This window comes from Trichomycterus rosablanca, chromosome 4 (assembly GCF_030014385.1).
Source record: "Trichomycterus rosablanca isolate fTriRos1 chromosome 4, fTriRos1.hap1, whole genome shotgun sequence".
Classification (NCBI taxonomy): Eukaryota; Metazoa; Chordata; class Actinopteri; order Siluriformes; family Trichomycteridae; genus Trichomycterus; species Trichomycterus rosablanca.
In genome coordinates, this window is record NC_085991.1 from 43,241,615 (window position 1) to 43,267,191 (window position 25,577).

At 38.6% G+C, this 25,577-nt stretch overlaps 1 protein-coding gene across 1 annotated transcript; it reads left to right on the top strand.

Annotated features, from left to right (window-relative positions):
* The first annotated feature begins 301 nt into the window (after positions 1–301).
* On the top strand, positions 302–24,214 carry LOC134311714 (adipose secreted signaling protein). Its single transcript, XM_062993364.1, has 6 exons — positions 302–458; positions 6,115–6,180; positions 11,801–11,940; positions 17,402–17,540; positions 20,668–20,793; positions 22,724–24,214. Exons 2-6 carry the CDS (start codon positions 6,162–6,164, stop codon positions 22,822–22,824), a joined length of 525 nt encoding a protein of 174 aa, XP_062849434.1. The 5' UTR covers positions 302–458; positions 6,115–6,161; the 3' UTR covers positions 22,825–24,214.
* Positions 24,215–25,577: the final 1,363 nt, after the last annotated feature.

A 25,577-nucleotide genomic window follows, 5' to 3' on the forward strand; every position in this document is an offset into this window, starting at 1 on the left:
GTCTCTGTCTCTGAGCTGTTAGAAACGTCAAACGTCATTTAAAAAATTGTAACACTTACAAGGAAATAGGAAATACAGTACAGTAGTAAGTCAGGGTTGTTTATTCCCACCCATTTTCCGACTGAACCGACCTTCTGTTTTCTGATTGGCTAGCATTCAGTTCTCACAATTTGATTGGACATTTAGCAAGTCGCTTGATAGAAATAGCCAATCCGGAAACAGGAGGCATGGCTTGTCTAAACTCAGGTGGGAGAAATATTTGGCGTTTCTTCTATAGCGCTCTGCTTTGGGTGGAGGGAGGTTATACTGTGTTTGGTTGGGCACTAGCGGTAGTTACTTGGTTAATTTGTGTACAACACAAAGGTGACATTAAAAGTAGAATCTAAACACCTTAAATATTGAAAAACAAGATCGTGTGAGGCTGAGCGATTTTTACACAGCTGTGTGGACTAAAACAGGTCAGTGAATAAGCATTATACTTGTATGTTATAGATTGCCTGTCTTGTTATATAACTTACATGTGAATTATTAAATGTTCAGTGTTAGTACTTTACACTCAGTACTACAGTTAAGTTACTGCTATTGAGCATGCTGGTAGCTGCAGGCAGGTGTAAGTTTCCCACTGTGTTCATGCTTCTCTGTAACTGAGAGCTTCTCTCTGCACTGATTTGCATTTTTATGGTAATTTTTCCAAACACCTGTTGCATTTTGACGTCCATTTATTTTTTTATACATGTATGTTCAGTGCTTTGCTGTTATGAAACACAGGTATTTCATTAAAACCTCCTTGTTTCTACACTCGCTGTCCATTTTATCAGCTCCACTTACCATATAGAAGCACTTTGTAGTTCTACAATCACTGACTGTAGTCCATCTGTTTCTCTGCATGCTTTGTTAGCCCCTTTCATGCTGTTCTTAAATGGTCAGGACCCCCACAAGACCACCACAGAGTAGGTATTATTTGGGTGGTGGGTCATTCTCAGCACTGCAGTGACACTGACATGGTGGTGGTGTGTTAGTGTGTGTTGTGCTGGTATGAGTAAATAAGATACAGCAGCGCTGCTGAAGTTTGTAACCACATCACTGTCACTGCCGGACTGAGAATAGTCCACCAACCAAATATATATCCAGCCAACAGCGCCCTGTGGGCAACGTCATGTGACCACTGTTGAAGGTCTAGAAGATGACCGACTCAAACAGCAGCAATAGATGAGCGATCGTCTCTGACTTTACATCTACAAGGTGAACCAACTAGGTAGGAGTGTCTAACAGAGTGGACAGTGACGCCACCACCATGTCATTGTCACTGCAGTGCTAAGAATGATCCACCACCTTAATAATACCTGTTCTGTGGTGGTCCTGACCATTGAAGAACAGTGTGAAAGCAGGCTATAAAAGGATGTTAATAAAGTATGTAGAGAAACAGATAGACTACAGTCAGTAATTGTAGAACTACAAAGTGCTTCTATATGGTAAGTGGAGCTGATAAAATGGACAGTGAGTGTAGAAACGAGGAGGTGGTTTTAATGTTCTGGCTGATCGGTAAATTTATTGACTGATTCCTTTCCACTGCTGCTGTTAGAGGTTGCCACAGTGGATCATTTATTTATCTGTTATTCATCCACTACCCTCAGTACTTGATTGAACATCATTTTGAAAACCTTTATTAAGTGATTTTGGTAAATGCCTCTAACACCTCTCTTGTGGAATTTTCATTCATTCTTTTTGTGCAAAAGCTTCCAACTCATTAAGCTTTTATTGCTTTTGTGCTGCAACTGCTTTCTTTAAACCCCCCTACAGATTTCCTATGGGATTTTAATTTGAAGGCTGAGAAGGCCACTCCAGGGGATTCCAGAACTAATTGCTTATATAAGCTTTGGTTGACATGAAAGTGTGCTTGGGATCATTGCCTTGCTGGCATTAGATTACCAGTTTCTGCAGCAGAAAAACACCCCATCATTGCAGACCCAACTTTAGGCTTGACTGTGGGAATAGTTCTGGTCATAAACCACTGATCCACATGGCCAAATAGTTCTAGTTTTGATTTTGCTCTCTATAGAACTGTGTGCAAGAACAGGTGTAGACCTGTTTAGATTTCTTCTCAGGTATTCCAGTCAACCCGTCCTGTACCGCCTGGTTAAGAGTGGCATGCATCAAGGAGTCTGGCCATGAAGTCCTTGGATGTTAAGGAATCTTCTTATGGTTCCACTGACATATTTGTCCCAGCCCTTATCAGGTCCTTTTTGCAGTAAAATACGCCTTAAACATACCTCACATGTGGTCTTTATGTAACACATCACATATGAAGCAAATTAACACACAAGTCGTTATCGAGTTTTCAATGGTTTAATCACTGTAGGTCATACGGTCTTGCAGTAGGTTTTAAGATCAGTAATATTAAGTCAGGGTTAAATAATAGTGATATGGCAGCATTAACAAAACACACCGCTATGCTAAAATACTACATCGTTCATTTGCTGCATCATTTATCTGATAAATACTTCTGATAAATAATGCAAAAAAAATGTAATGGTATAAATCCTTATTTTCATTGGGGGGTTGAATATTACTGATTGCAACTGTTTATTCAGTATACAGTTACATCAGTTTGTCCGATCAGAAATTTCCAGACCTGATTCAATACTTTTCAGTTCAGTGTTGACCCAGATACTAAACTCTGTAATGGATCAGTCTATTCCTGCCACCCATATTTCTCAGTGGTCACATAACTTTCACACTGCTGCTGGATTGCTGTAGCTTCGCCTACACTAAATAATGGCCTGAGTGCCCATACAGCTTGTTTGGTCAGTTGTATTTGAAAGGCAACTGGCAATTAAAGCTCAGATTTGTTGTTTTTTAATAATAACTTTAACATAGCATAAACAAGGCTGTCATCACTATAGTTGTAATCATGAATTATATTTGTGCTTGCCTTTAAACTTTAATGACAGGGATTTAAAGTGACTTTATAGAACACTGTCCTAATTTCCACACAGTTTAAATCTAGGGCCTGTATATAATTACACAGAATTGATTGGTTCATGTAGTGATTAATATTGTAAATTGAAAATATAAGCACCAGCTGTACATTGAATAACAATTACATCTAAAAAAAAAAAAAAAAAGTGTTTCCTCTTTATTGTAGATACACTATATTGCCAAAAGTATTCGCTCATCTGCCTTCACACGCATATGAACTTGAGTGACATTCCATTCTTAATCCATAGAGTTTAATATGATGTTGGCCCTATAACAGCTTCAACTCTTCTGGGAAGGCTTTACACAAGGTTTAGGAGCGTGTTTATGGGAATTTTTGACCATTCTTACAGAAGCGCATTTGTGAGGTCAGACACTGATGTTGGACGAGAAGGCCTGGCTCGCAGTCTCCACTCTAATTCATCCCAAAGGTGTTCTATTGGGTTGAGGTCAGGACTCTGTGCAGGCCAGTCAAGTTCTTCCACACCAAACTCGCTCACCCATGTCTTTATGGACCTTGCTTTGTGCACTGGTGCGCAGTCATGTTTCCACAAAAGTTGGGAGCATGAAATTGTCCAGAATCTCTTGGTATGCTGAAGCATTAAGAGTTCCTTCCACTAAGTGGCCGAGCCCAACTCCTGAAAAACAACCCCACACCATAACCCCCCCCCCCTCCAAACTTTACACTTGGCACAATACAGTCAGACAAGTACCGTTCTCCTGGCAATCACCAAACCCAGACTTGCCATCGGATTGCCAGACGGAGAAGGGTGATTCGTCACTCCAGAGAACACGTCTCCTCTGCTCTAGAGTCCAGTGGCGGTGTGCTTTACACCACTGAATTCGAGGCTTTGAATTGCGCTTGGTGATGTAAGGCTTGGATGCAGCTGCTCGGCCATGGAAACCCATTCCATGAAGCTCTCTACACACTGTTCTTGAGCTAATCTGAAGGCCACATGAAGTTTGGAGGTCTGTAGCGATCGACTCTGCAGAAAGTTGGCGATTTCTGCACACTATGCGCCTCAGCATCCGCTGACCCCACTCTGTCATTTTACGTGGCCTACCACTTCGTGGCTGAGTTGCTGTCGTTCCCAATCGCTTTCACTTTGTTATAATACCACTGACAGTTGACTGTGGAATATTCAGTAGCGAGGAAATTTCACGACTGGACTTGTTGCACAGGTAGCATCCTATCACGATACCATGCTGAAATTCACTGAGGTCCTGAGAGCGACCCATTCTTTCATAAATGTTTGTAGAAGCAGTCTGCATACCTAGGTGCTTGGTTTTATACACCTGTGGCCATGGAGGTGATTGGAACACATTAATTCTATTATTTGGATGGGTGAGTGAATACTTTTGGCAATATAGTGTATGAATAAGCTGCAGGCTTATGATCTACCAGAGCCCCACATCTTCAAACCTGTTTATTTTTAGTAAAAATTTTGTCTCTAATGACCTCTTTCTGCCACTGATCTGTTCAGCCTGGGTAATTTCCATTAAAAAAACAACAAGTTAATCTAATTCTCTTACAGTGTTATGTTTTTGCTGTGCTGATGGTTGCCAGACTCTCTATGGTGTTCAATTTCAGCTTGGTTAAACAATCCATGATGGATGTAGGCTCATAAGAACAGTGCCGACTGGGTAGGAGGCTGGGTAGGAGTGGAATGACATTGGTATTGTTATTTATACCGCATATTACGACTTATTTATGACAATTGCTTGTAATATTGTAAAGGAAAATCAAAACTACAAATGTAAGTGCAATAATTGGAAGAAGAATATATAAATTAACTTTAATAAATTGGTAAAAAATGTTCTGTACTATAATTTGCTGTAGTTCTTGTGTTCAAACAGATTACGAACACAGTGAAGCTTGAAGAGCATTGGTTTTACTTTCCCTGCTGTAGTTTTCTATCCTGAGTGCATGTGAGTGTATGTATTTTAGGTGGTGTGATGCTAAATTCACACTGCAGCTATAAGTGGCAGTGACAACATAACATTAGTCATATTAGTTTGACAAATCTAATAAAAATAGCATTTATTCAGAATAATTATTGAAAACGTTTAGACATACACTGATCAGCCATAACATTAAAACCACCTCCTTGTTTCTACACTCACTGTCCATTTTATCAGCTCCACTTACCATATAGAAGCACTTTGTAGTTCTACAATTACTGACTGTAGTCCATCCATACTTTTTTTTAACCTGCTTTCACCCTGTTCTTCAATGGTCAGGACCACCACAGGACCACTACAGAGTAGGTATTATTTGGGTCTCAGTGTGTGTTGTGCTGATATAAGTGGATCAGACACAGCGGCACTGTTGGAGTTTTTAAATACAGTGTCCACTCACTGTCCACTCTATTAGACACTCCTACCTAGTTGGTCCACCTTGTTGATGTAAAGTCAGAGAAGATTGCCCATCTATTGCTGCTGTTTGAGTTGGTCATCTTTAAGACCTTCATCAGTGGTCACAGGACGCTGCCCACGGGGCGCTGTTGGCTGTATATTTTTGGTTGGTGGACTATTCTCAGTCCAGCAGTGACAGTGATGTGTTTAAAAACTCAATCAGCGCTGCTGTGTCTTATCCACTCATACCAGCACAACACACACTAACACACCACCACCATGTCAGTGTCACTGCAGTGCTGAGAATGACCCACCACCTAAATAATACCTACTCTGTAGTGGTCCTGGGAGAGTCCTGACCATTGAAGAACAGCATGAAAGGGGGCTAACAAAGCATGCAGAAAAACAGATGGACTACAGTCAGTAATTGTAGAACTATGGTGCTTCTATATGGTAAGTGAAGCCGATAAAATGGACAGTGAGTGTAGAAACAAGGAGGTGGTTTTAATGTTATGACTGATCAGTGTATAGTATTGAACAAGCCAATAAATGATACTGCCACATAAACACATTAGTAGCACCACACTGTGTGATTATGTTTTATTTATTAGGATTTTAAGGTCATGTTTTACACTTTGGTTGCATTCATGACAGGACAGGTAATAACAGGTTACACAGGTTCCATGCCAATACTTTAGGCATCCCTAATTTTCTTATTGTGTAATATACCTTGATGAAACCCTAAATGACTTTTATTCTTTTCTGTTTTTTTTTTGTTCTTAGGATAAGAACCTTATGATGAGGCTGTGACTTTTTTGACAGATACAAACATGGCAGCTGCCAAAAAAGGTTAGTACTTTTTTTCCTCTTTTTGTTATTTAGTTTTCTTTTTGTTTGAGTCACGGAATAAGTTAATAAGATTACCAAACAAGTGATTTTCTTGGGTAGTTTATTCATTTCACATCTAGACCTGCCACATTATAATATTTATTAACTTTCATATGCAAACATCTGTAGAACACTGAGCAACATAGACATACCTACCAAAAAGTGTTTTCTGCCTTTCGCTTAATGAATAAGATCCACTGCAACCCTGAACAGGAAAAAGCAGTGGTTAAATAGTTGGGTAGTATTGAGTAATACTTAAGTAAAATGCTTGATTGATATCTTTTTTAATTAAATACATTGTGGCATTTAATGTTACTTTTACATGACAGATAATCAACAAACATGTGAACCACCCTGCCCTAAAGATACCATCATCATGCCATGATCATAATGTTTGCAAAACTTGCTTGCAGTGAGTTAGCTTGGTTACTGTAAGAATGTAGGATTAATATAGGTATTGGCTGATTCCCAGAGCATATTTGGCATTACAACTACAAACCCCAACCTTCTTTAGCTAAGTATAGTACAAACAAGTGAATGTTTTGGCTGACCAACTTAATTGTATTTTGCAAATACTTGAACTTGATGCCTGCAACACCCTTGTTAAACGTTAGGATGGCTCAAAATAGGAGGGAATGTTTATAGAATATTTAAGGTACACTATTTGCAAACATTCCACAATAAGCAGATGAACTGATAGTATTTCAGGTATTTCAGCTTTTTTTTGGGTGTGTGCAAGGTGTCAAATACTAAAATTGTTTATAGTTAAGATTCTATTCAGTTGATCAGTAAAAACACTGGAAAATCTTTTCTTTCTACTTTTGTCAGTTAAATAAAAGTTGAATTTACAAATCACAGTTTTAATTCATTTTACAATATGCTCCAACTTGTCTGGAAATCGGGCTGCTTGTACATAAATAGAATCCAGGTTAAATAGAATGAATGTATTAATACAAGCTTGTTAGTTTTTGTTCAACCTACTGTTTTTATTATTAAATGGAAAAACTGTTTTAATTGTTTGTAATGTGGATAAGCTATATAATTTAGCAGTGTTAATAATTTATTGGTTTAAAGATGGGGTCTTGGCCAGCAGTAGCCAGAAGTAAAACACACTAGCCCACCACTGCTGCGCTCTCTAGTTTAAATCTCAGCCCTGCTGACAGCTGGCCAGGCACCTATACAGACATGATTGGCTGTGCCTGAAGGTGGGCAGGCCGAAGGGGTTGCTCATTACTGCTGCAATTATGGCCTTTGCTGGCTGGTTGATGGTGTCTGCACAGAGATGTGGGATAATAGAGATCAGTGCATTCTTCGTGTAAGCCCACCTGATGCAAGTAAAAAGAAGAAGTTGGTTACTAGACACGTGTTGGAAGGGTTTGTGTTAGGTACACTTCTTAGTCAGGGTAGAGTCTACAGCAGTAGAGATGATACAACTGGGTAATTGAATACGACTGGATTGGGAAAAGAGAGGAAAATGCATAAATACAATTTAAGAAGGGAGATAGCAATAGTTTCAGATTTCTCTCATGTTTAAAATTAGACAATCAATGATGATGTGGTTAGTTACAAGCTGAAGTAAATATACTAAAATCTACAATGACACTTGAAGAAACTTTTTTTATTAATTTCTATTTTATTAATTTCTAAATGTTTTAATTTCTCCAGTAGATATGTTTTTGAATTATTTAATTATTTGTAATTTAGCATGCAATGCCAATTGATTGTAGATGTGTAGTTTTAAAATAAGCATGCAATAATGAGGACATGGAAAATCTATTTGCAATAATAGTAGCATGAGCCATCATAAACATTCCAGTTTATATTTTAAGAAGACCTTTTACAGAATTATCACTCAGATTTATGACACTCGATGTATGTCAGTTATGTCTATCTATAGAGAATCACATTTCCCTTAGGTGACTCCAGAGAGCAAGAATAATGGCCCTAATTTTATAATGTAATTGCCTTCTAAAACAAAGTAAGCCTGTAAGATTGGATGACCTATTTAATGCAGGCAGGGCATTTCACTTGCTCACAGATAGAATCTCAGTATCTCTTTCATTTGTTTAAGCAGTTTTACACTTGCAGTAATCTGTCTTGACTTTGCTCATGATTTGTTGGTGATTAAGTATTGGAATACCCAGTGTAACATTCTCACTGGCAGCCAATTTAGTGCTGCTGCCACCAAAGCTGGCCAATGAAAAAAATCTATTTAGTCAGAAATTGTAGATCACAGTCTCACAATGTGGATGCTGTAGTTCTTTTGCAATGACATTCAGGGTTTGTCCCTATCCTGATCAGTTTGCTAAGGAATTCTCTCACGGCCAGGCAGGTTCACTGATGCTCAATAAGTTTTGAACTTGCTCTCACTGATGTCTGTGAAAAAACTGTGAAACATGGTGGAGGGAGTGAACATTTTATCCTCACAGTTAATGTTAGAAGCAGGAAAAATGTGCAAGCGTAAGGATTTGAGCGAGTCTGACAAGGGACAAATTGTGATGGCTAGACGACTGGGTCAGAGCATCTAAAAACTGCAGTTTTTGTGGGGTGTACCAGGTCTGCAGTGGTCAGCATTTATCAAAAGTGGTCCATGGAAGGAACAGTGGTAAACCGCCAACAGGGTCATGGGCGGCCAAGGCTCATTAATGCACGTGGAATGCAAAGGCTGGCCCGTGTGGTAGCTCAAGTTGCTGTAGAAGTTAGTTAGAAGTTAGAAGACTCCATGCCTCGACGGGTCAGGGCTGTTTTGGCAGCAAAAGGGGGACCAACACAATATTAGAAATGTGGTTATAATGTTATGCCTGAATAGTGTAGATGCTTTGCAATAAATGAGGAAATGAACTCAAAGATGTATCAAAACATTTAACAGTTGAATGTAAGTGCAAAATTCACAAAATAAGTTAATAAGATGTACAAGTATCTTTCTTGGGCAACTAGACCAGTCACATTATAATATTTATTAACTGCCATACACAAACATCTGTAGAATGCCCAACATACAGAACAAATGACGATGAACAAAAGGATGGACAGAAATGCCCTGTGAGGAGTTGAAAACTACTTTCAACTCCAATTCCAGTATCCAGCATGTAAAAGTGTACACTTGAAGTTGTTAAGAGCTTTTCCAATTAGTTAAAAAATGTTTGCATTGTGATTTAAGCACTTTACTTTGTGTGTGTTTACTTTGAGGCGCACGGTGGTACAGTGGTTAGCGCTGTTGCCTTACAGCAAGGGTCTGCATTCAGTTCTGTGTGGAGTTTGGATGTTCTCCCAGTGTTTGCATGGGTTTTCTCCAGGCGCGCCGGTTTCCTCCCACAAGTCCAAAGACACACAGTCCGGCCAATTGGAGCTAGTAAAATTACCCAGAAAGAAGTGTGTGTCTGCCCTGTGATGGACTGGCAACCTGTCGAGGTGTTTCCTGCCTTTCGCTCATGAATAAGATCCACTGTAACTCGAACAGGGAAAAGCGGTGATAAAATAGACAATGAATTAATGAACTAATTAATTTAACTCTGTATTTATTAGTGTTAGGGTAATACTTAAGTATAATGCTTGACTGATATCAGTTATATTTGATGCATTTATAATTCAGTACATGGTGGCATTTAATGTTACTTTCACATGACAGATAATCAACATAAACATGTGAACCACCCTGCCCTAAAGGATACCATCATCATGCCATGATCATAATGTTTGCAAAAGTTGCTTGCAGCGAGTGAATATCAATATTAAAATTAATATTGGTATTGGCTGATTTCCAGAGCATGTTTGACATTATATCCACAAACCCCAATTCTTATTTAGTTAACTGTAGTACAAAGAATGTTTTGGCTGTCCAACTTGATTATACACCGATCAGCCATAACATTAAAACCACCTCCTTGTTTCTACACTCACTGTCCATTTTATCAGCTCCACTTACCATATAGAAGCACTTTGTAGTTCTACAATTACTGACTGTAGTCCATCTGTTTCTTTGCATGCTTTGTTAGCCCCCTTTCATGCTGTTCTTCAATGGTCAGGACTCTCCCAGGACCACTACAGACCAGGTGTTATTTAGGTGGGGGGTCATACTCAGCACTGCAGTGACACTGACATGGTGGTGGTGTGTTAGTGTGTGTTGTGCTGGTATGAGTGGATAACCTACAGCAATGCTGATGGAGTTTCCAAACACCTCACTGTCACTGCTGGACTAAGAATAGTCCACCAACCCCATATATTTAGCCAACAGTGTCCTGTGGGCAGCGTCCTGTGACCACTGATGAAGGTCTAGAAGATGACCAACTCAAACAGCAGCAATAGATGAGCGATCATCTCTGACTTTACATCTACAAGGTGGACCAACTAAGTAGGAGTGTCTAATAGAGTGGACAGTGACTGGACACGGTATTTAAAAACTCCAGCATCCACTCATACCAGCACAACACACACTAACACACCACCACCATATCGGTGTCACTGCAGTGCTGAGAATGATCCACCACCTAAATAATACCTGCTCTGTGGTGGTCCTGTGGGGGTCCTGACCATTGAAGAGCAGGGGGAAAGCTAAAAATAAGTATGTATTTTGTAATATTTTGTAACTTAATGCCTACAACACCATTGTTAAACGTTAGGATGGCCCATGACCTTAGGCTGAAGAGACATTGTGTGATTTTTCTTCCTTTACTGTGTATATTTACTAAATGTGCCAAATAAAAGAGATAAACAGAGATCAAAAAGAGATACCTGTTTGGGTAGATTAGGATTTGTCTATAATTGTGACTTGGAGAACAATCAGACCACATTTTATTAGTAATCAGTGCAGAAATCCAGGTAATTCCAGTGGGCTTGCTTACTTTGTCTTGCAACTGTATGTTAAAAACAGATATTTCATAAATACACAATTACAGACGATGAAAATTTCTTATAACACTTATTTTTTGGCTTTCACACAGTGCAAGAATTAATTTCATTTGCATTTTAACACCACTGCTCAGTTTCCCTGGAAACATTGGGCACAATGCAGTAACTCACCCAGGACAGGACACCAATCCATCTCGGTGCCTCAGCTACCCCTTTAGACATAGCCAATCACGTCTGTGTAGTTGCCCGTCCTGCCTATAGCACCACTGGGGATTCAAACCCTGGATGCTAGCGGTACTGGGCTAGCCTAATTTACTGCTGTGCCACCCGAGTAATGATTCTGTAAGATGTCTTTTTAAAATATAGACTGGAATGTTTATAATGGTTCATGCTTCACTAAATGAAGGCAATATACTTTCCAGAATCTCATTTTACACACTTCAATACATATATACTGTATGGCCGAAAGTGTGTGGACACCTGACCATGAGCTCATTTGCATTTTTAAACCTCACTTTGTATACAGGGACAGTCATACTCAGATCAGGAAAAGGCCTTTCCTAAACTGTTGCCAACAAGTTGAAAGCATAATTTATTTTATATGTTTGGTTTTGTACACCTGTTGGTGGGTGTGGCTGAAACATCTGAACTCAATAATTAGGAGGGATGTCCACATAATTAGTCATATAGTGTATGTGAGAAAGCTGGAGTACCTGTGTGTGTGTGTTTGTAGCTTGCTCTAAGGCAGGGGGTGTTCGATTTGCTGAGGAAACCGCTGCCGCTGCTGCACACTCCCACGTGCACTTTGATGAAAAGCTGCATGACTCGGTTGTCATGGTGATTCCTGAGGCTGATGGGAATTTCATGGTTAAGGTAAGGGTTTTTGTTTTGTATTTATTTATTTATTTATTTTTTGTCCATTTTTTTCCTCCCAATCAGTCGTTCGTAATTCGCCTTTACTGCTACAGACTTTCCGTTTCTAACCGAGGAGGCTTGCAACCGCCACACGCCCCCTCTGACACGTGTTCAGTACTGACTGCATCTTTAATTACACAAGGCAGGTTTATATGGGGATCTGGTTCTCACACAGACAATCACGCACAATCCTCATTATCCCCCGCCTCATTGTGCAGGCATCATCAACCAGCCAAAGGAAACCCTGTTCAGCCATTGTCCAACCCCTTACAGACAGTTGTGTGTCTGTGTAAATGCCCAGCTGGCTGATAGCAGAGCTGAGAACTTGAGAGCTTGAGATCTCAGCACTGGTGAACTAGCGTATTTTACCACTGTGCCACTAGATATACACTGATCAGCCATAACATTAAAACCACCTCCCGGTTTCTACACTCACTGTCCATTTTATCAGCTCCCCTTCCATATAGGAGCACTTTGTAGTTCTACAATTACTGACTGTAGTCCATCTGTTTCTCTACATACTTTTTTAGCCTGCTTTCACCCTGTTCTTCAATGGTCAGGACCACCACAGAGCAGGTATTATTTGGGTGGTGGATCATTCTCAGCACTGCAGTGACACTGACATGGTGGTGGTGTGTTAGTGTGTGTTGTGCTGGTATAAGTGGATCAGACACAGCAGCGCTGCTGGAGTTTTTAAATACCATGTCCACTCACTGTCCACTCTTTTAGACACTCCTACCTAGTTGGTCCACCTTGTAGATGTAAAGTCAGAGACGATCGCTCATCTATTGCTGCTGTTTGAGTTGGTCATCTTCTAGACCTTCATCAGTGGTCACAGGACACTGCCAACGGGGCGCTGTTGGCTGGATATATGAAAGCAGGCTAAAAAAGTATGTAGAGAAATAGATGGACTACAGTCAGTAATTGTAGAACTACAAAGTGCTTCTATATAGTAAGTGGAGCTGATAAAAAGGACAGGGAGTGTAGAAACAAGGAGGTGGTCATAATGCTATGCTTGATCGGTGTATATTCACACATTCATCAGGTTATCAGGTACACTTGTATAGAGACTAACTGGTAATTTTGGCAGAACCCCCAATAAATCAGATCAAATATGCCCTCCACTACAAATCTTTTTTTAACAATACAATTTTTTACAACATGGTACCTGTATCCAGCTGAATGTACTGTATATTTTAATAGCACTAATCCAGAATGCACTGTATATCATTACTACAAGCCCAACTGATATGCATAGTTTGTTAGTACCCTGTCTATTAGTAGAAAGGGAGCAAGCACTGAAGGACCATCTCTGATATCTGGCAGGTGGACATTCTCAGCACAGTGGTAACAAATAAAAAAAAAAAGGTCATTAAAAAAAGTTTGTCCGATGTTAATTGCCAGACTGTCACCGTGATGATTATGGAAACTTAATTCACTAATTTACCAAAACAAGGTTTGTAAAGGCATTAACAACACTTTTAAAAACTTACGAAAGTGGCCGCTCAGGTGGCGCAGCGGTAAAAACACACGCTGGGACACCAGAGCTGGGACCTCGAATACATCGTATCAAGTCTCAGCTGGGATTTGAATACATCACATAAACAATGTTTGGCCTGTTGTTCAGATAGGAGTGGGATATTAAAGCCGTATAGGGACTCTCTCTCTCATAACTAATGCAATTACGACCTCTACTGGCTGATTGATGGCGCCTGCACAGTGTGTCTTTCCCTACACAGTGCTGATCCGCACTGCACTCGTCAAAGTGTAGGTCAGTGGTCCCCAACCACCTGGCCGGTACCGGTCCGTGGGTCATTTATTACCGGGCCACAGAAAAAATAATTAATTAGAGATCGCTGCATCAGCAATGAAAACACTGCTTCCATTTTCAACACACGGGTGTTTATCATCTCATATCACCCCCAGGTGGAAGCAGCGTCTCGTTGCAGTGAAAAAAGCTCATTTGTAGAGTAGTATAGTTATTCTATTTTAAATCCCCCCACCCCTGCTGGTCCGTAAAATTTTATTTTATGTGAAGCCGGTCCGTGGTGCATAAAAGGTTGGGGAGCGCTGGTGTAGGTGACAAAATACATACGGCTGCTGCCCACGTGTCGAGAGGGGCGTGGGTTAACTTCGTTCTCCTCAATCAGAGCGGGGCATTGGTGGAGAGGAAGCATGATGCCATCGGGCAATTGGATGCGATTACAAACGTTACACTCCATATGATCAGGAACTAGAATTAGCCTAAAAGTTCTTTTGTTTTTTCACCATCCAAGAGCCTATTTGTAATAGCTTAATTAAATTATACTCATCAGTGAATAGAAAAAACACAAACCATGTTGGTACCCACGTCTGGCTCTGCTAAAACAGAAACAGAACCCCTCTTTAATCTCTCTTAATCTCCTTTAAGTTAATATAATGGCTATAAAGACCAGGCACATGGTTGCCAGAACTTAGTTTATTAATTAAATAATTAGGATTTACTCCTGGTGTTACATTAAACCAGAACAATGTTGTATCATTGTTATAGTATAAGAAGTTTTAGGTAAACAATACAGAATCCTTTTACTTCTGTGTTCAGTGACATCTTTTTTTTGGCGACACCACAGCACAGTGCCAAAGTGTTTAGTTTATAATTTAGTCTTTAGCGTTTTAGCACTTATTCCACAGATCCAACAGTGTTGGTTTGGATAAACTCCTCTCAGAGCCTGTAGTGAGTTGTGTTCTTTCCAGTCATACACAGACATCAGTGTGTCCTCTCATTGTTATAGCTCACTTGATTTCACAATATCTTGTTTCCTTGTATTCACTTCCACATGTGTGCTTTCACTGTGTTTTTTTTTTTATCATGTGCATTTAGGATTATAAAATGTGTCTATCTGCACCAAGGGCTGCACATTGTTTTACAGAGACAGCTGATGAGCCTCTTGATTGTGCAATTACTTTTTACAAAATACTCTGGACACACCCTTCCTGTTTCTTGCATTTGTCCTTTGTTTTTGGAACTTTTCCTTGTCCTTTTTCATACTTAATTCATTCTGATTACAGATTCTACAAATTTCCTGGCAATGTAACATACACCAATTAGGCATAACATTATGACCACCTCCTTGTTTCTACACTCACTGTCCATTTTATCAGCTTCGCTTACCATATAGAAGCACTTTGTAGTTCTACAATTACTGACTGTAGTCCATCTGTTTCTCTAAATACTTATTTAGCCTGCTTTCACCCTGTTCTTTAATGGTCAGGACCCCCACAGGACCACCACAGAGCAGGTATTATTTGGGTGGTGGATCATTCTCAGCACAGTAGTGACACTGACATGGTGGTGGTGTGTTAGTGTGTGTTGTGCTGGTATGAGTGGATCAGACAAAGCAGCGCTGATGGAGTTTTTAACACCTCACTGTCACTGCTGGACCGAGAATAGTCCACAACCAAAAATATCCAGCCAACAGTGCCCTTTATAACAAGAAGGTCCTGGGTTCGATTTCCAGGCGGAGAGGTCCAGGTCCTTTCTGTGTGGAGTTTGCATGTTCTCCCCGTGTCTGTGTGGGTTTCCTCACTCAGTCCAAAGACATGCAAGTGTGGTTAATTGTAAATACTAAATTGGCCATGACTGTGTTTGACATTAAAGACTTCAACTGATGAATCTTGTGTAACCAGTAACTACCTGTCCTGTCATGAATGTAACCAAGGTGTGTAAACATGACATTAAAATCCTAATAAATAAATACATTTTGTTGATACATTTTTATACCTAAACTTACTGTATGCCTCAAAATGTATCTCTTCTGATTATTGAGTTCAGGTGATTCAGGCACAACAATTGCTGACAGGTGTATAAAATCACTTGTAAAAAATGAAACGGATTCCATCTTTGTGGTGACAGTACTGACCTGTCCCAGCATGATTGTGGCACTGTGCACAAAGTGAGGCCTATCAAAACATGGTTTGATGTATTTTTTTTTCTGGAGAAACTCCAGTGGCCTGCAAAGAGCCCTGACCTTAACCCCATTAAACCCCTGTAGAATTAATTAGAACATTGATTGTGAGCCAGGCATTGTTATCTAGCATCTATCTATCTTTTGACTTAATGGGAAATTTTTGCAGACATACACCAAAATCTTGTGAAAAGCCAGATGAGTGGAGGATGGAATAGCTGAAAAGATGGGGCACTTTATTTTAACCCAATGTATATTAAAAGTATTTGACTACTTATAATCTAATATAAAGGTCCATCAAGTTGATTAAGACTCCTGGTGACTGTATGGATTGTGTTTTTCCAGAACATCCTGTTTTCTGATTCGGCTTTGTTAATGATTGTTTACTGTTCATGACTCACTTATTGTTCCCTTAATTGTATTCATTCATTTTGCTGCTGGCTGTCTTTTTCCTGTTTAACCTTCAACAGCTCCAAGCTTAATTGACTTTTGGAATGAATTGTTTTTCTCATAATACTGTGTGTCCAAAATAAGATCAAATATCAGTGACCAAATCAAATAGGTTTGATTTGATTAAGTATCTATTTGTCTTCTTTGCCATCCAAGGTACATTTAACAGTCTTTGCCAGCATCAAAGTTCAAAAGAATCTATGTTCTTCCTGTCCCGCTTTTTTATTGTTCAGCTCTCTCAACCATAAAGAACCACAGGAAGACCCTAGCCTGGACGATTCCAGTTGTTGTTTAGAAAGACAAATTATTACATCTTTTTTAATTCCCTTCATTCTTGTTATGCCAGATGACAGTTGGTTCCTGTCTGCTAAATCCTTTGCTGTTAATTATTGATCCAAGCAGGCAAAAGCTGTCCACCACTTATCATCTTCTCCATCAGTGGTGAAGTTCTTGGTCTTTCATGTTGTTATGACTTTTGTCCTCTTCATATCAAGCTATTACTTTACTATCATCTTAAATATCATTTTCCTTCAGTTTTGTTTTTATCATTATGTTTAGTGTACAGGTTGAACAAGAATGGTGACTGAATGCAGCCTTGTCTAACTCCACTGCCAGTGTGGAACCAGACTGTCCATTTTCTGTCAGGACTGTGGCTTGTAGATCCATGTAAATTCCTCATTAGAATGCTGAGATGCTCTGGTATCCTAATCTTACTGAGGACGTTACATAATTTTGTGTGGTCTACAATGTTCATGCAGTTTTCTTCTAATACAAGGCTCCAGTAGTCTGTGTTGAATAATCTACACATCATTTTATTAGTGTGTGATATAAGGGAGATATTGGGAGGTATTGGGATAATTTGGACTTGTTCATAAGTTGTTTTTTTAAAGTTATTTATTTATTAACAATTTACCCATCATTCTGATTGTTAACATAATTTTGACTGTTAACCAACAATAGCAAATAACAGAATCACAATAGATGTCCCCAAATTTAATGTGTGTTTAATGTTCTTGTTTTTACAGGTGGGCTTTTTAAAAACTCAACATAAGTATGAAATTGTCTTCACACTGCCGGAGGTTCCAGCACTCGGGAAAGATGTGTGTCCAGCTCCTGTACCCAATCCATACCTCCAGATCAAAGACATTACTGTGGCCCCTGGAGGTATGTTCTACTTAATTTTATATTTAAAAGTATTTTTTCCCATAAGAATGTTTGGGAAACCTGTTAATGCATTCCATGGTCCCATGGAAGTTCATATTTTTTAGGCTGATGTAAAATCATGAGAAACACATAAAATAACACAAAATATACTTAAATACACTTTACCTTTACTTCTTTATTGTTTCCTTGTGCTTCTTAATTGTGGAGATGACTGGTCTTGGAATAGCGTAATCCATTCAGTAAATGCCCATTCACATGAGTGTGCTTTTACTGAGCGGAATACGGTATTCCAAGATCACTGCTGTGCCGGTGCCCAAAGCTTAACGTGACTTATTGTACTAAAACAAGCGAGGAATTTAATTAGTGGAGAACTTATGAGCAGTAATAATTAAGAGAGGTTTAGTGTTCCTATGTTGTTCTTTTAATACTTTAAGTCATGTTAAGCTTTTTTAAAAAACGTTAAGCCTTTTGGACACTTTGGGGGGAAAAAAGCTGATTCTTACAATTTCGCAGGTTTTCTCAGGTTTGTAAATTGAGGTTGTCAGGGGTGAGATAGACATTATAAAACAAAGTCACTACAAAACAAAAAAATCTGTAATGTGAAGAATATGTAGTTGCTGGTATCTGCAGTAAAGAATACTTGTAGAATGCAAAAAAGCTGCTTTAAGGTAGGTAAAGTGTGCTCATACCTTTAGCCATACAGTGTTTTGGGTTTCCTATATTTTATATATTTGTAGATCTGTACCACCTCCAGAATCTTTTAACAGCTCTCCCTGTCTTGGTTGGCTCACTTTCAGGATATTTAAGCCAATTGCTTTGAATGAACAAAAAAATAAACAGACATGCACAATCTTTTACATTAGATTGCAAATAATTAACCATTAATGTGCACTTTTGAGATCATTACTTATTGTGGCTGGGAGCTTGAGAGAATATTAGTGAGAGGCTGGCATGCTCCAGGCATTTTCCATTACTCTGCTTTGTGTAACTGTGCCTGTGGGGTTTGGCATGTAAGAATGTATTGTTTATAGTAGTTCCAGGGCAGCAACATCCAGCTGAATTTACAAGGATACATTCTGCTCTGTCACCAGAGTCAATCTCAAGTTCAAAGAAACACCTGAACAAATTGTACTGCTGTTATAAAACACCAGGCAGAATGTGTTTTAACCTAAGCACCAATCAAACGCTTTATCCTGGTCAAGGTTTGCATCGGTATTCGTTTCCCTAAAAAACAATGCACTCTAGGGTGCCAATCTATTGCAACAACACCCCACCCCTCATATGACCAGACATAGTCGGTCATGTCTGTGTAGATGCCTGGCCGGCTGGTGGGGTAGCATACTAAAATGCTGCGCAACCCAAGTGGTGTAAGCACTAATTGCCCTTTATTCACTCTCCGAGCACTTTATTAGGTATACCTATATTGTACATAAATTTTTTTATGGGTTACAGGGGGTGACAAGGTATACAGAGCAACAGATGAGCTCCAGTTAGTAATTATATATTCACAAAATATATCTGTATGGTAGGTGTAGCATACAAAATAATGAATACATTTATTTACCAGGTAGGTGTAGCTAATAAAGTGCTGGGTGAATATGTGTTACCAAATGTTGTTTTTAAAAAAGGAGCAGCAGTTAAGTGTACAGGGAGGAATGTTTAGGAAGCATTATGAAATACCCTTTTATGTTGTTAAATAGAATATAAATAAAATCTTTTTTTTGAGCTTTGTTTGGACATACTTGGACATGAGGTTAGTGATCAGTGGTTGCTCAGAGGTTAAGGTACTGGGCTACTAATTAGAAGGTCTATGGTTTAAGCCCCAGCACTGCTGGGTTGTCACTAATGGGCCCTGATAACTAGACCCTCAGCTCTCAGTTGATTGGATTATATTCAGTCAAATCTGTGAGGTGCTTTGGATAAACATGCTGAAAATATAATGTGGTGGATATGGTGTAAGATAATGCAAATTGGAGAACGTAGAAAATATAACAACATAGAGTAGTATAGATGATGGTTAAGACACTGCATTGCCATTATACACTCCAATTTAATATTTATTTATGATCTGTACCACTTACAACAACAAATTAAACAAACAAACAAAAAAGATCTTTATCTGTATATTAATACAAAGGAGCTAATTAGTGGGGCCAGCCTTTGCCCAAGGAACAGCATTAACCCTTTTTGAAATACTGTCATACAACTCATAAAAGGTTTGCAGCATGCTTGACTTTATTCTGGTAATCATTAACCACTTTAGAATAGGGGAAATATGTTTGCACCACAGGGTGCACTCAATTTTGTTGAATGTTATTCTGCCATATAAAGCAATCATGGACCTTATGGTGTCCATCTGATGGCTGCTAGTATGAGTATGGTTTTTATATTGACAGCAGACATTAGAAAGAGCTATAGGATGTCTTCGATGCAGAAACAAAAATCCATTCAGATTAAAAACAAATATGCAGATCATATTTTTGTTGCTCAGGAATTAACACTTCAAGCTCAAATTATGCATACATTGGCCTTTTTAAACGATTTACATTTACATTTTCAGCATTTAGCAGATGCTTTTATCCAAAGCGACTTACACAATGAGCGGAACACGATGAGCAACTGAGGGTTAAGGGTCTTGCTCAACAGTGGCAATTTGTTGGTGGCGGGGCTTGAACCGGCGACCTTCTGTTTACTAGTCCAGTACCTTAACCACTGAGCTATCACTGCCCTAAATTTACCTAAATTACTGCAATGCCATATATTCCAGCTTTATGAAACACATGAATTTTTGTTGAGATTGGGTATTAGAGGTGGTCATTTAACTGCATGTTTTTAATACATTTGTATTGATTATTTTGGACATTCACTTTCATCACTGTTTAGACTATCCCCCTTGAAACAAAGTAATTTGCCTCTTTGGTGAGCTTAGTTAGCTTATGCTGCTTTATAATGTCAAATATATCATGCTAATTGCTTAACCTCTTTTATAGCAATTACATCAGATTTGACAATCAACCTAGAAGTACATGCCTCTGCAGATATTTGTGATTTTTCATGTGATGTTCTTATTTTTTTGGCTGACTCCTGCATCATCCACCTTATATTAAAACACCTTGTCTTGTTGCAGGAGGGCTGAAGGTGACATGTGAATATATGGCTCATAAGGAGGGTGTTTTGAGCGAGGAGATGCTGATAGTCAGCGAGCGCAAGGAGGATGTGTGTCTGAAAGTCAGAGTTCATGCTCGTGTTATGGGTAGGTTTATCTAACACATCTATGGTCCATATAGCAGCTGTCTAAAATTGATTGTATTTATCAGGTTCTTTGCTTTCTCTTGAGTTCAAATTAATAAAAAAAAAAACATTTTACAAGAAATCTGTTGTTTTCTATTGACCTCCAAGCCATACAAAAATCATAAAAATGGCCATGAATATAATTAATCAGACCATTCATGCAACCCTATTTCATCATTTCATTTTATTGTCATGAGCCACTTAATCTTGGTCAGGGTTAAAGCATACTCATACTGAGAGCCCCCCATTTCATTGTCATGTTTTACCTCCAGTTTATCCTGGTCTGGTTTCTCTGGAATCACTGGACGAAATGCAGTAACACACCTCAAAGAGGACACCAATCCATTACAGGGCCTCGACCATCCACCCATTCCCCCAGACATAGCTAGTCAATAAAGATTAGCAGTGAATCACTTTACACATTAGTTTACATGTTAAACTGTTTTAGTGCTTTCTTTAAATGCAGCTGAAAAACATTAAGCTCAGGTATTTTATTAAAGCTCTTCAAGACAGCAATGAGAGAGCAAATGAAAAGTTAAAATATTAAATTGTAATTTAAAAACTAAATACTAAGAAGTGTTTATAGATTTACATTTACATTTTCGGCATTTAGTAGACGCCTTTATCCAAAGCGACTTACAATACCGGGACAGTATACAGTCTTGAGCAATTGATGGTTAAGGGCCTTGCTCAAGAGCCCAACAGCAGCTGCCTGGCAGTGGTGGGGCTTGAACCAGCGACCTTCTGATTACTAGTCAAGTACCTTAACTGCTAGGCTATAACAAATGATACTAAACTGTGGTGTGCAGCCTTTATTTGCGCACATAGTTCATATACCAAGATCAGGTTTATTGTCATATGTGGAAAGTGCCAAGTACAATGAGGTTCTTACTTGAATGCTTCTCTTTTTTTTTTTTAAATACGAAGGTTAAAAAAAAGTATTGTTTAAAATAAGTCATTGAGCTATATCACATAAACTAAGTGGAGTATAGACAGATTTGTTGCTTCGTCAGGAAATAAGAAGCCAATTTTAGGATCTTTAGGTGCAGTTTAAGCTGCACTAAATTTTAAACATAAGAAAAATAAATTTATTTAATTATTTATAAGGACATTTTCACTCAAAAGGAAGAGGCACTGCTGGGTTGTTAAAAGAAAAAATGTCCAGCTTATGTTTAATTTTTAGCTAAATGTTAAGCTGGTCTTGAAATAGAACCTTTTGGTCTGTATGTGGTGTGGGCTCAGCTGTTTTGTATACTCGTGTGTGGACTCTCCAAGACAAAAAGGAGCAAGAAAAAGAGGATTCTGGCTCCCCCTGCTGGTCCATTTTGTGTGACAACTATTTTGTTTGAAGTCACAGTCATACCACATACTGTAAATCCAAGTGCACTATGTACGTATTTGTTGCTCTTTGAATAAGAAGCCAACTATGAGGTCTTTAATTCGGAAATAATTTATAAGCTGTACTAACCTTTAAACAGCATAATAATAAAAACATCAAATTTGTTTATCATAAATAAATAATTTTTTAAAATTATAATCAGTAACCTGAGCCTGATTTGTCAAAACTGTTACAGTAGCTATTAAATTACAGTAATCTACACTGTGAGAAACTATGAATTTAACCAATTTTGTTTTTAATATACTTTCAGTGCATCTACTTTAAGTTTATACATAAAATATGCTTTGACTTTATGTATGTATTTATAAGCATAAACACTGTTTTCAGCAGTGCTATTGCCACCACAACTCTGACAAGAATGGAGCAGTTATTGTATAAATAAATTAATGACTAAACAGAATTGTACTATTAATGCCATTGTTGTACTTTGAAAACCACCTGTTTGAAGCATAAAAATGTTCAGTAGATTTGTACCGCTGTCTATCCTACACAGATCGACACCATGGGACTCCTATGTTATTAGAAGGGGTGCGGTGCATTGGAGCGGAGCTTGAGTATGACTCGGAGCAGAGCGACTGGCAAGGATTCGACTAAGCCTGTTACTCCAACTGTAGAAGTTTTACACATCATTGATGAGAAAACCGAGTGACCACTGTTAAACCATTCATTCTGCTATCTCCCAACATTCTGCATATTAAATTATGCTCAACGTTCTGCATTCTGGAATCATTCAAATTTGTGTTTTGAAACCTTCCCAGCATACTGAACTTTTCAGCAGTGAGCATTATAAAAGCTCTTCCAAACTTTGTTCTGGAATCTTCCTAAAATTCAGAAATGAGGAATCTTTAAACTGTGTGTTTTAAAAGCTCCCAGACAATCTACGTTCCAGAACCTGCACAATGTTCTGTGTTCCTAAATTTGCTTATTAGTAAAATCATGTTACATATTTTTGCCAACATGCAGTAGGTGGCTTAATATTATTTGTCTAACAAGTTCAAATGGTTAATAAATATGGTTGAAATAAATATTGTATGATTTGTATGTGTTTAGGCTGTATGGTCTAGATACAAGTCTTGTGGAAGCAGATCAAGAAGAAATACCCTGTGGTTTTGCATGTATGGTATGCATCTAATCGTCTTGCAGGAACTGATCTCGTCTTGTCGTGTGCTGATGTGAGGGTCTTGTTTTTTTTAATTGATGACCACAAGGGGGCCCCTGGAAACGATGTGAGCGAGTTATTTGTCTCAGACTTTCAGTAGGGGGCACCATTAACCTTAAAATTTATTTTATTCACTGGCTTGCGGCTAAAGAAGCTTTATAGACGACCACGACATAAATAAGTTACAGGGACACAACTAAAAGGCCGTCCATTCATTATCAATCATCCATAGGCTGAATAATTATAGGACACATGATGAAATGTGTATTACAAATGTAAAGACGCTTACCAGACTGTTTGCTTACAAGTAGGAATTTAATTTAGCACAAAGTACAGTATTGGATAAATTGTAAGAAGATGCTACAAGCATTTTCTTTTATGCTTTATTTGTTACACTTTAAGGGCTTATTTTGTGAAATAATTAATTATTACTTTGATTTTGTATGTTTTTCACTTATGTTCCAGTAAGCCTAAGTGCCTAAGTCGACCATTCTCTTTACTCTTCCTTATTTTTTGTCAGCATCTGTCAAGTTATGCCACTTTTCCAAAGCCTTACTGAACCTTAGATTTGTAACTTTTTTCAAGAAACAAAAACAAAGGCTATTTTAAAGTTGATCTGGAGTTTGTAAATGAATACATACCTCGTGATTTGATTTTACAGTGAGGGTTTGTTGTGTGAGTTGTCAGTTCTGTTTGGATACAGCAGAAATGAGGCATATATATTTAATTGTTTTGTACATGTTTATATCTGACCTGTTAACGTCTGCTTGTATTTGAATGTTACTGTCACTTGCGTATAGACAATAAAGACGACTGTTGAATGTGCGTTGATAGTCTTTAAGCAGTAATTTTAGATTGTTGTACTACCAAGAAAAACAAGTACACATCCCACCAGACAAGTTGTGGTGGCATTACACCTTTGGCTCAGCTGGTGCTCCTGTGCCATTGTTTATTATTGAATAATTCACTGCACAGGCTGTTGTACAATTGAACATCATAAACAAGTGTTTAGTTCCAGTTCTAGCCAGAAGTATTCAAAGTACAACCATAAACACGACGTGTGGTAATACACGAGTCTCCTAAACCTAAAACACTAAACAAAACACAACTTGTTAAATTGACATGCCAGCTATTTTAAAGAAGTATGTACTTGCACTACACTACACTACACACCAGCCATCATAACCATCAAAATGTTTCCAATATTTACACATATCTGAGAAACTCAACTGCAAAAATGAAATTTATTATTCAACTTTTAGTATAATCAGAGTTATAATTATCATAGCTTGACACACAAGTTTGTTTATTAGGATTTTAACGTCATGTTTTACACTTTGGTTACATTCATGACAGAAACGGTAGTTACTCATTACACAAGATTCATCAGTTCACAAGTTTATATCAAACACAATCATGGACAATTTAGTGTCTCCAATTCACCTCACTTGCATGTCTTTGGACTGTGGGAGGAAACCGGAGCACCCATGGGGACACCCATGCGGACAACATGCAAACTCCACACAGAAAGGACCCAGACCGCCCCACCTGCGGATCAAACCCAGGACCTTCAGTAGCTACTGATAAATGACGGTTTTTGATGCAGTGCCGTCTGATGAATCGAAGATCACGGTGTCCAGATTAGGTTTGCGCTTTTGTTCTTTACGCACTGAAATTTCTCTATATTCCTTAACTTGTTTAAAGGCTTCATGCACTTAAGACGAAAAAATATGAAAATCCCTTCCAATGTTCCTTTGAGGAACACTGTTTTAGAACATTTTACCTCATCACTAGCCCTAAAGTGCTGCTTCTCGCCTCAAAGCAAGAAGGTCCTGGTTCAAGCCCTAGGTGGGCGGTCCGGGTCCTTTCTGTGTGGAGTTTGCATGTTCTCCCCGTGTCTGCGTGGGTTTCTTCCGTGAGCTCCGGTTTCCTCCCACAGTCCAAAGACATGCAAGTGAGGTGGTGAATTGGAGACACAAAATTGTCCATGACTGTGTTTGACATTAAACTCGTGAACTGATGAATCTTGTGTAATGAGTAACTACCGTTTCTGTCATGAATGTAACCAAAGTGTAAAACACGACCTTAAAATCCTAATAAATAACTAAATAGCCCTATCTAAATATCTATCTAAATATATAGCCCTATCTATCTATCTATCTATCTATCTATCTATCTATCTATCTAT